Below are 13,899 nucleotides of genomic sequence, written 5' to 3'. Positions count from 1 at the left end.
TTTCTTCTCCATTCTGCTTTTTGTGGAATTGTAACAGGTGGGGGGGCGATGCTGTTCCTTTGGAAGGGGCCTCTGAGGCTGCACGCGGCTTTCTCGTGGACATCTCTGTGTTGGCACGCAGCAGACTGGTTGAGGGAGAATTCAGCCAAAAACTAAACCAAAATTGAACGTGTTCCTGGTAAACTTAAGTGTGTCAGATTTCGGCCTTTGGGAAAGGAAAATGGAAACTTCAAAGCAAGGCCGAGAAGTCCCAATGGAAGCGGGACCTGCGGTTACTGGCACAGAGCAGCTGGTGCTCCTGTAGCTTTCTGACTCTGTGAGATAGCCCAGGAGTAAGTCAGGTCCCTGCTAACAGTACTTGGACTTCTCCAAATGTCTGCTGGAGATACCCTGCAACTGCTCCTGCTCCTGGAAGAGAGCTCAAAATGCCCTCACCATGCGAGTCTCAGAGCTCCTCTAACTCAAAGGAAAGGCTCTTATCTAAGCAAGCACTACAGAAAAAGCAACCATACCCAAGGAGAAATGAGGGTGAAGCCCTCACAGAGGCACAAGAGCCAACCTAGGAGGCTCTTAACCTACTCAAAAGGTAAGGTTTTACGTTTATATATGAACGTATTTATTTAAATAATACTTACAGTGACTGTTTCTGTTAAAAATTTACACGTGCCGTTAGAAAAAGGGTGAAACACAAATGCAGTAAGGTGAGATGAGACACAAAGCACGCAAGCGAGGATGTCAGAGTTTAGGCTTACGAAGTATGCTGCTCCTGCTCTCTGTCTACTGCAGAAGTCCCCAAAATTCCCCTCGTGGGAAATCATGCTAGTTTTCTACATGGAAAACTATCGTAACGTACATAGCTAAATCCTAACCTGAATTAGTCATAAGAAAACAAAAGTACGTACCACTGCTACGAGTATCAACTACTGACTGTATATAGCGCCTTTAAATTGAAGATCTGAAAGTGCTTATAAATAATGAACTAACCCCCCCGCGAGGTAGGTAAGTAATTATTGTCCCTATTTTACAGATGGGGAAACTGAGGCGTTAGAGGCTAAGTGACTTGCCCAAGGTCACAGGTGAGGCAGTGGCAGAGCTGGGAACAGGCCTCAGAAGTCCTCGTTTCTGATCCTGTGCCCGAACCACTGCGCGTGCTGCTTCTGCAGGGACCACTATGCAAACAGCTGAGTATTTACACACGCACTAGTACGTGACTAATATACAATTACCCAAATAATCTGCGGAGAGATGCCGCTTGATTTCTTACTTCTGAGAGAACTTCTTCGATCTCTGACCTGAGTACAAACACCTCCTAGCTCTGTGTGGTGCTCTGTACCTGGATGTTGGTGTTACCTTTCTCCTGGTGATGGTTTTTAGGTGTGATGCTTTAAAACAACAGGTGAAAAAGACACCAGGGATGGGAGGTGAGAAATAAAGCTACTTCAAGAGCAGGAAACCGAAAGACAGGACAAATGACCAAGCCTGGTATGATCCCAAATTCCTAGCATGTGTATAACGACTATCCGTGAAGCTTATCAAATGTATTTTCACAAAATATTTAAACTTCCTTCACCTGAATCTCTTGCTTAAGAGTAGTAATAACAGCAATAATAATTGACTAGTTGCTGTAAAGTCTATTGCTACCAAAGGGGGTGCATAGGTGCAGTCACACAGACTTGGCTTTTTGGGGATCAGTCTGACAGTTTTGGAAACTCCTCCTGCACACATGCATAAATCACTAACACAAATCAAATATTTTTTGTGAAATCCAAAAGTCAGCTGAGGCTGGCTCATAGCTGGGAGCTAGGAAGCATCTGAATCATGAAACAAATCCCGCAGGAGCCCCAGCCAAGCAGCCCCATGATGTACCTCTGGCGTTCAACATACCATTACCAAGGAATTATTGCAGACTGCCTGATTCACTGTGCCATTACAACGTGGCAGTTCCTACCCCTGCCCTTTCTGGGCACGGCAGGGGAACGTGACTCATGCAGTTCATACAGAAGGGATTTGCATTGCCCAGTGTAATTTTTCCATTTTTGGGGGGCACTGCTGCAGAGTTAATTGCATTTCATTTTGAAATTTGTACCCTTTACCATAGGGCTGTAGTTGAATGGCACAATTTAGTCATAGCCAGTAGCAGCGTGCTTGCTCTCATGGATAAATGAAAAGCCCTTCCACCATCCAAGGATATGAAACCCTGTTTCCACACCTGCTTTAAACCCAGCTGATGTAATCTGCATAACCATGCTGGAGTTGTTTTCATTCCTACATGCTAGAAGGTAACAAAGATGTGCTGCCCCGTGTCAAGCAGAATTCCTAAACTGCAGTGTGCTTAGGTGAGGCATAAAATGATTCAAACCCTTCCCTTCATCCCCCTGTAGCAGCTCTTGCTAACGTTTGTGTTCCCAGAAATGTGCTGAGGCTGGTTTATTAAACTGCAGGCTTTTATTGTGGGCTGCTCTGAGACTCGCCTTCAGTTGGTTCTCACTGCAGCTCTCGCATACGGATGGATTTGCATCGTAAAAGAGAGGGCTGCTGGATTTCTTGGAAGATCAGCAAATTGCTTCTGACCCTACGATTCTGCAAGTCTCCCTGTGTAGTGCCAAAGTCAGTTTGCTCAGCCTTGCTTACAGGAAGAGGAGATGCAATTTTCAAAGGCTGCTCTAACCCTGCAGTTAGTATCAAAGCCTGAAATCTGTTGATACGAGAATGCTTTTCACTCTGTCTTAACTAGCCTGTCTAGGGGCTTAAATATTTTAGGCTTTGTACTGCATACTGGTAACAAGGCTGGTGTCGTTCATGAGCAAGGAGAACAGGAACACGTTTGAGTCTCTGCTCCTAGCTGCTCTTTTTTCTTGACACTGTGGCTGGCTGTATCCTCCACCTCGAGCTCTGCATTCAGAGCTTCTCATGAGCCAGGGGTGTTGGTGTAGATTTTCCAGCCTTCATAAATGCTTTTTTCAAATGCAGTTCCCAATGTAGTGCACACAAGAGGTGATTTTTTGGCATCTGCCCCTGGGTTATGCTCCAGCTCCTGTGACCTGTCTTGGGAACAGAGCCTTTAGCCTGGCTGCACGGACTCGTAAGGAAGCTTTGGGGTAAGGCAGGGCCATCTCTGAGCTCAGGACTTGCTTCTTCCAAGAAAGCTGACTGCTGACAGCTCTGAAGCAGCAGCAGGTGCCAGTCATCTGCATTTCTTAGCAACAACATGGAAGAAAATTCAGGTATCAAGTTGTTAAAAAGCAGTGTCAACCATTTTGCCCTTATTGTCTTCTCCCCTGTCTCATGCTCCGTAGGACAAAAACGCAGGGACTTGGTAATATCTGGACAGGGCCTAGCACAACTGTAGGGGTGAAGAAAACATAAAGATACAGCAGGGTAACATCTACTGCTGCACTGCTTTTTGGTGCACCTTAGAAAAGGAATTGCAGCAACTTCCCAGGGTGCCAGCTGCGGTCTGAGCTGCTACTGCTGAGCTTGCTTTTCAGAAATGCAGCTCACAGACCCAGGGCAGTGACTGCTGTACACCAGGAGGACGGTTTTCTACCTAACAGCGTGACATTGACCAGGGAGGCAGCAAAAAAAAGGAATGCAGCAGTGGAAATAAAGCCAGGGATTTCAAAACCCAAATGCAGCTCAGGGGGGTGGGTGTAAGGGGGAGGCTTAGGGCTGGGTTTTGGTGCACCCTGTCAGTGACAGAAGAACCACTCTGAGGTTTCTCTTTCAAGCAGCCACAGCTGGCTTTGTGTCCATTCATCTATGTAGAAGTTGGTGGCAAGGCCAGGTGCTGGCTTCCACTGCCAGCTGAACTGGGAGGTCATTCTGCTCCCTATGAGGGGAATTTCTTAATAGCAATTAGATAAATAAGCAAATCATCACATGTTCTAGAGCCACATGATCAAAGGTGTCTCTTATTCAGTAACACTTTACAATATGGATATAATGACCTGAAAAAAAAAAAAAACACGCAGCTGAAAGAATCAGAGGTTGTATTGCTTAAAGAAAACAAAAAGCCAGTTGTAACCTGAAACACTTTCTAAGAAGATTGCAAATATGATTCTCAGCCTCCTGCTAAGCCACTGCTCACCAGCTGGTTGTGATGCCGAGGAGTTTGAGCAGGATGCGGAACTGATGGTGTTGGATAGCAGCGATGATAACCCAGCGGTGCTGGGAAGATGATGAGTGCACTGGAGGAATCCTCTACTCCGCCACCAGCGTGTCTGAATTATGTGGGATTCAAAGACTGCATCCGAAGGAGTCCCGTAGTTTACAGTGACCTTATAAATAGTGAAACCTTCAGTTCAGTATTTGTGAGTGTAAAAAAGTAAACTAAAAAAGGTGCAGATGGCTATAAAATAGGTTAACATAAGTAATTTTACATTTTTTTCTCCTGTGGACAGAAAGGAATTCATAATGCTGAATCAAGTGAGAGCAAACAATTACAAATAATTAGCTAAGTTTTCTAGCAGGTGTTAAGGTAGCCTTACTTATAGCCGAGTTGTTACATGATCCTCCTGCCCGTCTTTCCACTGGTTTATAAACAAGTCACAAGCCTCTCCCCATGAATCAAACACATCCTCTGATGAGTCTAAAAGTTTGGAGTTAGAGGAACAAATACTGGAAGCACAGTGAAGGGAGCTGGTACAAACCACAGGGCACTCCTTGCTCTGTCCTGTAAGTCTCGTGTTCCCACTGTAGTCCACCTCATTGAGGTTAATTTCACTTTTGGAACAATTCTCTTCTCTCTCTTTATCAATCTGAGAATATTTAATGTCTTTCCACATGTAGTGTGGCTGAATAATTCCATCTGAAATAGTGTACATGGGCTCTGAATTTGCTTCAGGGACGTGCCCGTTCATTTTGGAGAACAGCAGGCCCAGTCTCTTAAAGGACTCCTTCTTGGAGCTGGAAAGCCTCTGAACTCTATTTCCATTTCGGATGAAGGAGCGCTTACTGATCCCATTGCTTTTTGGCTTCTCTTCCACCATATCAATCCCAGACATGGTTTTAATTAGAGCAGATACATTGAAGTCCTTCTTTTTGTTGGCTACATTGAAAGACACGCTCTTGGCTTTGGATTTTTCCCCAGCACTATCCTCGTTTGTTTCATCCTTTTGGGACACCTCTGTGCTGCTGGTAGAGTAACTTCTCCTCTGGGGCTTCCTGTTTCCCAGGAGATCAAGGACTTCGTAGCGAAAACTTGAGATGTCCTGTTTTAATTCCTAGGGCAAGAGGGAAAATGAGTGCCACTCAACAGCATCATCTGTGACGTGAAAGAAAGATCAGTTTCTCTTGGGAGAATTGTTAAGAGTTATGCAAATGGCTGACACCAAATCAGACTTACAAGAACGCTACGTACATCTTTATGATTTGGTGACATGAAAAAATTTATTGGTAAGCCTGAGAGTTGGAGAGCTTACAAGATCTTTGTCTTCAAGGGCTGTGGGACCAGCCGTTGTGACCACCCCCTTATCCCCTCTTCCTGCTTGGGGCTGGGGAAAGCCTAAATAAGACATTTATAGAAGTGAAACTGTTGGAATTTAGAATTGTTGCAGGAATCTTTTAGTTGATAGGCCCAAATTTAATATTCTCTGTATCCATTAACCCAGACTCAGTTTAGGATTAGGAGTGTAATGCTGACTCAAAGCAGATACTTCATTCTTACCGGTTTTCAAAGCCACTGTCTATGTAAAATCTTGTGCATTAAGACATACTGAGACATTGTGAAAAGACAACCTTATAAGGAATATTCTCTGCTCAAAAGAAGACTGCATGTACATCGCATACCTTCCCAGCTCCAGTAACAGTCATATTTCCACTGCTGGTCGCAAAATATATTCCCAAGTTAGCGGGAACTCTGCAAGTGGCTACTGGCATTAGTGTAACACGATTATTAAAGACTAGGAAGTTACCTTGAAATTTTCTTCAGTTAAACCTTCATTGGTTTTGGAAGTTCTGATCATTGCTGCAACGTATCTTTTCACAAGGTTTCTGATCACTTCCTGAAATATGAAACAACAGAAGTGATTCAGCTGCTGGCTCAGACCAAATTCTGTTCTTGCTGTACTTCACCGAATTCTTACTGATAGCTCTCCTGACTCTGCTCTCTTAAAAAAAAATTCACTATTAGAAACAGCACTTTCAAATAGAACAAACCTTTGCAGAGGCTTGTTTACATTTCATCTTGAAAGCTCAGCTATTAAGTGTAGTGAGCTGATTTGTTGTACTTGCTTTGCATACATAAAACTTGTTCAGAAAAAAATAATCTAGATTATCTTAAATGTCTTCAAGCCATTTAAACCTCTTCATGCATTATTTAATCTCAGATGCTGGAAGTCCTTCGAGATTACCAGTCTCGTGTATATGCTGTGTATCTATCTTGATGGGCTAAGCTTGCCACTTTAAGATTTTTTTCTTTAAATGATGGTGTGTTATCAACAAATAACCTGAAGAACAAACAGCCAGGACTCTACAGAGCGATGCACGTTGATGTTAGCCCACATCTGCCAGCTGCCTGGGTGCCCTCTAATGGGAGGTTAAAAATTCCTTGCAGAGCTGCTGCAGCATCTGTGGACAGCACTGGAAGTAGAGTCACACCTTTGGTGACTGTTCTCCAGCATTACCTGGGCTGTTTGGTACAACTTAGATGAGATCCATTTTGCTCTGCATTTGTGTACCTCCTTGCTGGCTTTGTATAAGCAGGCTTGGACTGCTGTCTGTTACCTGACACACACAGGTTGATGTCTGGATACAGAAAAGACTACCCCAAACCTTCCCTGCATTTTCCCCCATAAATGGAGACGAGAAGTCTGAGTAACCCCAAGCTTTAAGCTGTGCTCCACACCAAGGGTTTACTGGGAGGTGCTTTAAGAGATCCCACTCTCGGTACCTGTGAGCTGTGCTGTGAAGTCAGAAGGTACCCAATGTCTCTTATCAGTAGTGACTAAGTACATTAAGTGTCAACTCCACGTACAAAGACTCTTCAGAAAACAGGAGATGTCCTACGTAAGACAAATTATTTATGGCTTTTGACAGTATTGTCTGACGTACCACCTAACGTTGAGGAGATTTTTTTTTGTCCTTCCAGCATGCTGGCATGATCACATTGAATTCAAGCACTGAAGCTGGTGTTTTTAATACCGCTTCATCCTTTCGTAGGTTGAATTTAATGAACACTTGATGACAAGCAAGCCGAGAATGAACAGAAACAGCAAAATTCAACAAAGGAACAATTCCTCCTTCCTGAGCTGTCCAAAACTGAAGGAAATCTCAACTGCTGTTTGAGTTAGGATTAGGGATGGCTTGCAGAAAAAAAAAAGTAGTAGAGGAACAATTTGAGAGTATGTAAAAATGCTGCAAAAACAGTTTTAATCAGGACGACACGACAGTCTGATCCCTCTGAAGTCAATGGTGATGTTGCCTTGACTTCAGCAACCAGGGAGCCACCTGGCAAGTTTGCTGTTTTCAGAGCAGGTGAAAGGCTAGGAGTGATTTACTAAACCACCCCACCTCTATTGAGGAAATGTTTAATCCATGACAAGCAAGATCCTCTTGGAGCTCCTACACTTGTGTATGTATTCTATAAGAAAGCAAGAAGTGAGATCATAGAAAATAAGCAGGAAGAAGAAACTGTAAGTAAAAACTTGATCTGCAGGAGAGTTTACCTGGTAATGTTGATTCTGAATGAGGTTGTCAGCATGCCTTTCCTGCAACGAGAAAGGCAGAGGCATGTTACCCAACATGTAATCCTGTCTGTAGAGTCCTGATGGCTCTTGGCGAGTCCCAGTCCAGCAGCAACCTTCTGCTGCACCAGCACAGTAGCACCCCTTGTGACCTTGAACATGCACAAGCACCCCCAAAAAATAAGTTTCAAACTATGCAGCTCCTTACTGTGAATGTTTTGAGGTTTTCATGCCTCTTCTGTTCATTGTCAGAGTCACTGCCTGGGCACAGCTGCTTGTGAATCCACTTGCAAAGGTACCAGAAAGACTTGGGACTTGGGATGATGTTAAAAGGAGGGGGCAGAGTGGCACCTTCATCAAAGTAACTCATCCAGAGCTTTGTCCGTGCAAACTTCCACTCTATGTCTGCATGGTCCTGTGAGAGGAGGAAAGAGAATATCAACAGCTTTAGGCAGGCTTTACTGAAGCAAATGTCAGCGACTAAGGTGGTGATGCGAGCAAGAAAGCATTTCTCTGGCTGCAGGCAAAGCAGTGTCACTTCTTCCATCTCCCTCGCTGGGGGTGTACTTAAAAAATCAGTGTGAAATGTAGCTGAGTATAAAAATACCAACCTCTGAGAAATGTAATGATAGCAAAAAGAAATTTCACATGCTTTATCATTTAGAGGTTGTGCACATTAGTTCACCCGTAAAAGAAGCAGGAAAACTTTTTTTTTTTCTTTTTGCTACTGCTTTTATATTATCACAGACCCTTGTTTTTCATGTCAAAATCCAATGAATTCTCACACTCTTCCCTGGAAAAAAAATCTGTCGTGGTCTTTGTTGATTTGTTTTATAGCATCTATTCATTCAGCTCTTGTTTATAAAGAAGTGATAAATTTTACTGGGGGCTATATTTTAAATCTTGCCTCTGCATTATCATTACACAAACAGGAAACATTTTACTGGTTTTTATTTATTTATTTATTTATATTATCACTGCAACACCATGCTAGCTCTAGTGTTCTTCATCCTAACAAAGCAAAGGTGGAAAGTTATTAGCATCACTTCACAGCTACACAGATGCGCAGCATGTCCATAGCATCACCAAGAAATATTGAGCTTGTGCAAGATGCTGATCTTACAGGCTGCAAAATGGAGCTCCCCAAATCGAGGTATTTGCAGTCTGGTCTGTGGAGCCGAGGTGCCATGCTGTCTGGTAACAAACTGCGTGCTCCCTTCAGCATCAGGACAAAGAGAACAACCTACAGCCTGGATTCAGAGAGGTGATGCAGCTCTCTCTGCAGATGAAGTCCATATGAATACAAAATCCACATTCAGAATGGATGTCATGCTGCTTCGTGCTGGTTTTGAAGTTTAAAAAATGCCCCTATTTCATGTTTTGCAGGAATTCTGACACCGGGCAGAAAAGGAAGAAAACCAAATCCTTCAAGCAGTGCTGAGCACAGTCTGCAGTAGCACCCCGCATCTAAGCGGTAAGGATGTGTGCTCTTACCTCCATGGAATGTAGTGCTGATAGTTACGGTGGTTTAGCTGTTTAGTGTTTATGTTTGCGGTATCTGACGTGAGATTTAACCAAGAACACAATGATGATTTTAAGTTTCTGAGTAGATTTAAGTGAAGCTGGAAGGAGCAGCCCTCCTGGATGCTGGGCTGCAGGCAGCAGCCCTCAGACCCACGCAGTGAAGTGTAGGACAGGGAGTTTAATAAAATATGGCTGAACATCATGCCCAAAAAATTATTACACTGGCATTCTGGCTACGCTCCAGTGCTCTGACATGGTTAAAATATGCTCACATTTTGACAGAGAGGTGCAGCTCAGCTCCATTTTAATGGCATATTGAAATGACGTGCAGCTCTCAATTTAACACAACTGCCTCGGTGGCCCAGGTGCACATCTTGGTGGGCTGAATCGCCCCAAAATACCAGGGCCTGAGCTGCAGCTCCCCACAGACAGGCTCACTACTAGCCCAAGGGGAAAATCCAGCAGTGGCTGCATCTCTGAAGGCTGGATCAAGCAGCTGCAGGGGAATATCCACGTTAAATGCGGCAGCGTGAGGGTGGTGCTGAGTTACTCAGCCCTGCTGCAAGGCTTTCTTAGGGCATGCAGGAGCTGCAGACACCTGGAAACACCGAGTTTAGTGTAAAACAGTAGCTGAGGGAGAGTGCAAGACTGATATTTTGGATAGAAACGTGTATTTCTGGCGTTCTTTGTCTTGGGGGAGGAGGTGATTTAGCAGTAGATGTTGGATGCTGTTTGTAGGGAAGGATAAGGCAAATCTCTAGCTCAGGGATTGCAAATTAGCTTGGGGGAAATGAAAGAAAAAGGATAATAAACTTCCTGTAGAGAGTACTTTTTGCTATTTTACTTTAAAGTAAGATATTTAATGGTACTGTATGGGCTTGAATAGGGGCTGATTGCAGATGGAGGGCAGCGCCATGAAACCTGGTGGTAGTTTCTCACTGGGGAAGTTTTGTGGTTGGTCTGAACAAATCCCTATTGATGTAAATACACCTGCAGGTGAGGCTGGTGGAGGCCAGCTTCAGCTGCACTGGTACTTCTTCTTGTGCAGCCTTAGCCCAGGAGTGCCATATAACCTTTTTTAAAAGACAGACCCCCTGGACACTGCCTAAAGTATCTCTTTTTTATTTTCCTCTCTTCTGCTGCTGTGAATTCCCTGGGGTTTACAAACTCAGCCTGTCTCAATTATTCACCTTGATGTTTTGAGAACCTGAGCAAATCAGATGAGAACTCCTGGCACCAGTTCTGTGTTGGAATCATGCAGCAAGGAGCGATTTCAATTTTACTGAGGGTGTTTTTGTGTGCCAGGAAACCACCATTTTCTTGGTTAGAGCTCTCTTTAGTGCTGTAAGCAGTGAGATCTGCACACAAAACAGCTTTCTGAACTCACTTGGGCTGAGAACAGGGAGTACCATGCTTCAGCCATCATTTGGTACCCAATCATTCAAACCTGAAGCGTCTGCTGGTACAGCCAGATGCTGCGCTGGCTGCGAGTGTGGCCTGGTAGCCTACCAGACGTGCTCCAGCTTTTTGGTGCATCTCCCCAGCAGGCCACAGAGCAGGACTCACATTTCTGAGAGCTGCCCGAGCCTCAGCCTGCTTTGTGTCTAAGCTGTTGAAGACTGCACATGAGTGAACACTCACCGTGAGCTCCTGAACACAGCAAAAACCCAAACCAAGCGGCTTGTTCCCTTGCTCAGCCTGGGCCTGGCCACCACGAGCGAAGCCACGCAGTGATGGTCAAACCTGGAGCTCCTGCAGCAGCTGCTGAGATGGGTGACGGGAGATGCTGTCCTCACAGCTCCTCACCCAGTCCTCCCAGACCTGCGCTGTCTCATATAATGTTAGGTGACAACTTTTTTGTACACTTTATAGTACTCTGAAAACCATACCCACCAGCTCTGCAAGCGTGACCTTGCTGCTTTTTAGGACTTTAAATCCAAGTTTGGATTTCGCTGTCCTCTTTTCAAGCTGCTGTTCTCCTGCCCTTGCTCTTGTCACCACTTTCCTTCACTGCTCATCTTTTCGGCTATAAAACACTACTTCTGAGGGCCGAGCCCTCAAGCTCAAAGAACACGTGAATTCAAAGAAAGCACCACGCGGCTCTTCTGTGAGAACAAAAAGCCTGGATCACTTTCTGTCACAATGCGGATGTGTCATACTGGCCACCTAATCCTCTTGCAAATCTCTGCCATTTGAAGCGAGAATTAATCTCCCATAAAGATTTCCCTGTGGGACTGCTGGAGCCATCTTACTGTAGCAGTTGTGAGGATTTTCTAATTCAGTCAAAGTGATGTATTCACAGATGTGCCCGATTTTAAATAATTACCTGCTACACTAATTATCCAGGATAATTCAAGCATTGATCTCCATCTTTATCTCTGTGCAGAAAAATCTGTTGTTTACATTTTGTAAAATGCTTTTTATAAAGACTTCCGTCACCATCTCCTTGCTGGGCCATATGGTTTAGATCACACTTTGCCAAAAAACATCCAGCTTCTCAGTGGGTCCTGGCCCAGCCAGCACAGCCCCATCACTGGAAGACTTTCAGCTCTCTGTATTAGGTGACTACCTCTGCATCTAGGTTCCTCTCAACCTGTTTGTTCGTGGATTTAGGATCTCAGCTCCCTGGCGGCTGAAAAGCTGGCAGAGGAAAAAGCTGTTACTGTTACCTTAGCCCCCAGGAGCTGGAGCACAAGCCTGGGGCACATCAGGGCACAGGAGACCGATCTTGTGCCTCTTGAATTGGCATCCCTGAAAGTGCAGGGATGAGGCTGAGGGTCCTGAGCCTACATTGGCTCTGAGGGGTTACGGCAGCTCCTTGCTGCTGCAGAGCCATGTTGGGAACACTCCGTGAAAACAGCACAGAGCTGATGATGAAGCTCAGCAGCCAGGCACGCTGATACCTCCAAACTTACCCATGATAAGACAAGCACAGGATAATCAGCTACTTCAGCTCCTTTATGCTACAAGGAGGTACACGAGGGCTTCTCCCCTTCCCTGAACGAGAGGAAAGAAGTGTGTCCCTGTGACACAAACCCTCCCCGCACCCCTTTGTGCAGAATAATGTATAAAGATGTCTAGCATCTTTCGAGCTGGCACAAAAAGGGCTGCGTGTGCCTTTCTTGTATTTTATTATACAACAGTCAGTGGGCTAAGCTGGAAATCAGGCTGCTGCCTGTCAGATGCAGATATAGAGGGCTGTGACAATGCCCTGGGGAGCAGGCTGTCTGGCCGTGGCTGAGTGCCTCGGAAGGAGGCGCAGGCAGCTCCTGGTGTGCAGGGAGAAGCTGGTGTGATTTCTGCAAGGACTGCTCTTTGCTGCTGTCCCGGGAGGTGCCAGCAGCAGCCCCACAGGTTAAGAAGTGCCCAAGCTGTAGGACTGTCCTCCAGGGAGGAAGGAGGGGGCACATCATCCACCTTTAAGAGGTGCTCGTGGACATGCCGGGTTTGCAGCACACCGGGTAAGGGAGGGGCCCATTCCCTGAGAGGCACAGAACAAACGTCAGAGGTGCTTTTTTGCTGTATAATTAGCTGAGCTGCTAAGTGCAGGAGAAAGTCATTAAACTATGTTTAGTATATTTCTATCTCGTGTGCCTCGTTACTGCTCTTTGCAGGCTAAACCCAGAGCAGGTAACAGCACAGGAAATATATCAGTAATGGCTTTCAAGCAGGCTAGCACAAAAAAATATGCCTTTGTGTGTCTTGAACAGAAAGAAGTGCAGAAAGAGAGCCAGGAGAACGTTAATCTTTGCAGAACCCAACACAGACAACTTTTCTGCAGTTTCAAGACTGTTAATTTTGTAATACGTGTTGTGCAAGCTGGTAATAACATCGACGGAGCTTGGGGGCTTAATGACAAGCTCAGAGAAGCAAGCAGCAAAAACCCAAGCAGGCTATTTGAGGTAAATGGCGCTGAATATTTTTCAAATAAAGATATTTCATACAAAGAAAAAAATCATCTGCGAGCAAAATCTGGGACCTACAAAGGCAATTAATGCACAGGTAATTCAGCTGCAGCTGACAACAAATGACTTTGCTTTCAAAGCTGGGGATGACATACTGAAGGATAAGAACTTAATGGGATCAATCTCAAAAATAATACAAGAAAAATTGCTAAAGGAGGACTATCTAGCATTAGAAAAAGCAATTAGAACAGGGAATGAGACAGCCAAAGAAGAGATGAAACTACTCTCTAGTGCGAAATCACAGTGCACCAGGCAGAACAGCCAGGTCCCGAGCAGCCACAGGATATTTGCACTGGGGAACGGGTCTGTGGCTGACACAGCCCAGCACCTAAGGTGTGAAAGACCCCTGGGGTGGGCAGCTGCGTGGCCAGGGAGCTGTTGAGCAAACCACAGCAAGCAGGAAAGGACAGGGTGCTCGGTGCAGGAGGGAGCTGGGGCTGCTGCGCATGTCCTGGCGCCAACAGAGGAAAGGAAAGGAAAAGCGCGTTCATGAAACGTGCAGGTCTCAAAGAACTGCACATAAATGCTGACTCTGGGGTACGAGAAAAATGAAGTCTTGGGCCAGGATACAGGTAAAGGCTTGGTTTCAGACAAGAGCAAGCCTTATCTGGTAAAATGCAGGAGGCAGCGAGGCCCTTGGGTGGAGAAATCAAACACAGCACACGGGAGGAAAAAATAAATAAACTTTTCCATAGCAGACAAGCCATCAATGGGACTGCGAGCCTTTA

The 13,899-nt window shown here is 45.2% G+C and overlaps 1 protein-coding gene across 1 annotated transcript in view; it reads right to left on the bottom strand.

Moving 5' to 3' along the window:
* Positions 1-4,487: 4,487 nt before the first annotated feature.
* Positions 4,488-13,899, bottom strand: part of TRPC5 (transient receptor potential cation channel subfamily C member 5) — a gene marked incomplete at its 3' end in the record, with an annotated part of 77,185 nt that continues 67,773 nt past the window's right edge. The window contains exons 8-11 of the mRNA XM_082770440.1: positions 7,891-8,097; positions 7,665-7,706; positions 5,913-6,002; positions 4,488-5,222 (exon numbers count right to left, since the gene is read on the bottom strand). Of these exons, the coding sequence (XP_082626566.1) occupies positions 4,488-5,222; positions 5,913-6,002; positions 7,665-7,706; positions 7,891-8,097 (1,074 nt within the window). The remainder of the gene's footprint in view (positions 5,223-5,912; positions 6,003-7,664; positions 7,707-7,890; positions 8,098-13,899) is intronic.

This window comes from Aythya marila (assembly GCF_965140915.1).
Source record: "Aythya marila genome assembly, chromosome: 13".
NCBI lineage: Eukaryota > Metazoa > Chordata > Aves > Anseriformes > Anatidae > Aythya > Aythya marila.
The sequence above is the reverse complement of the archived record's forward strand: the minus strand, read 5'-3'. Positions and strand labels throughout refer to the sequence as shown.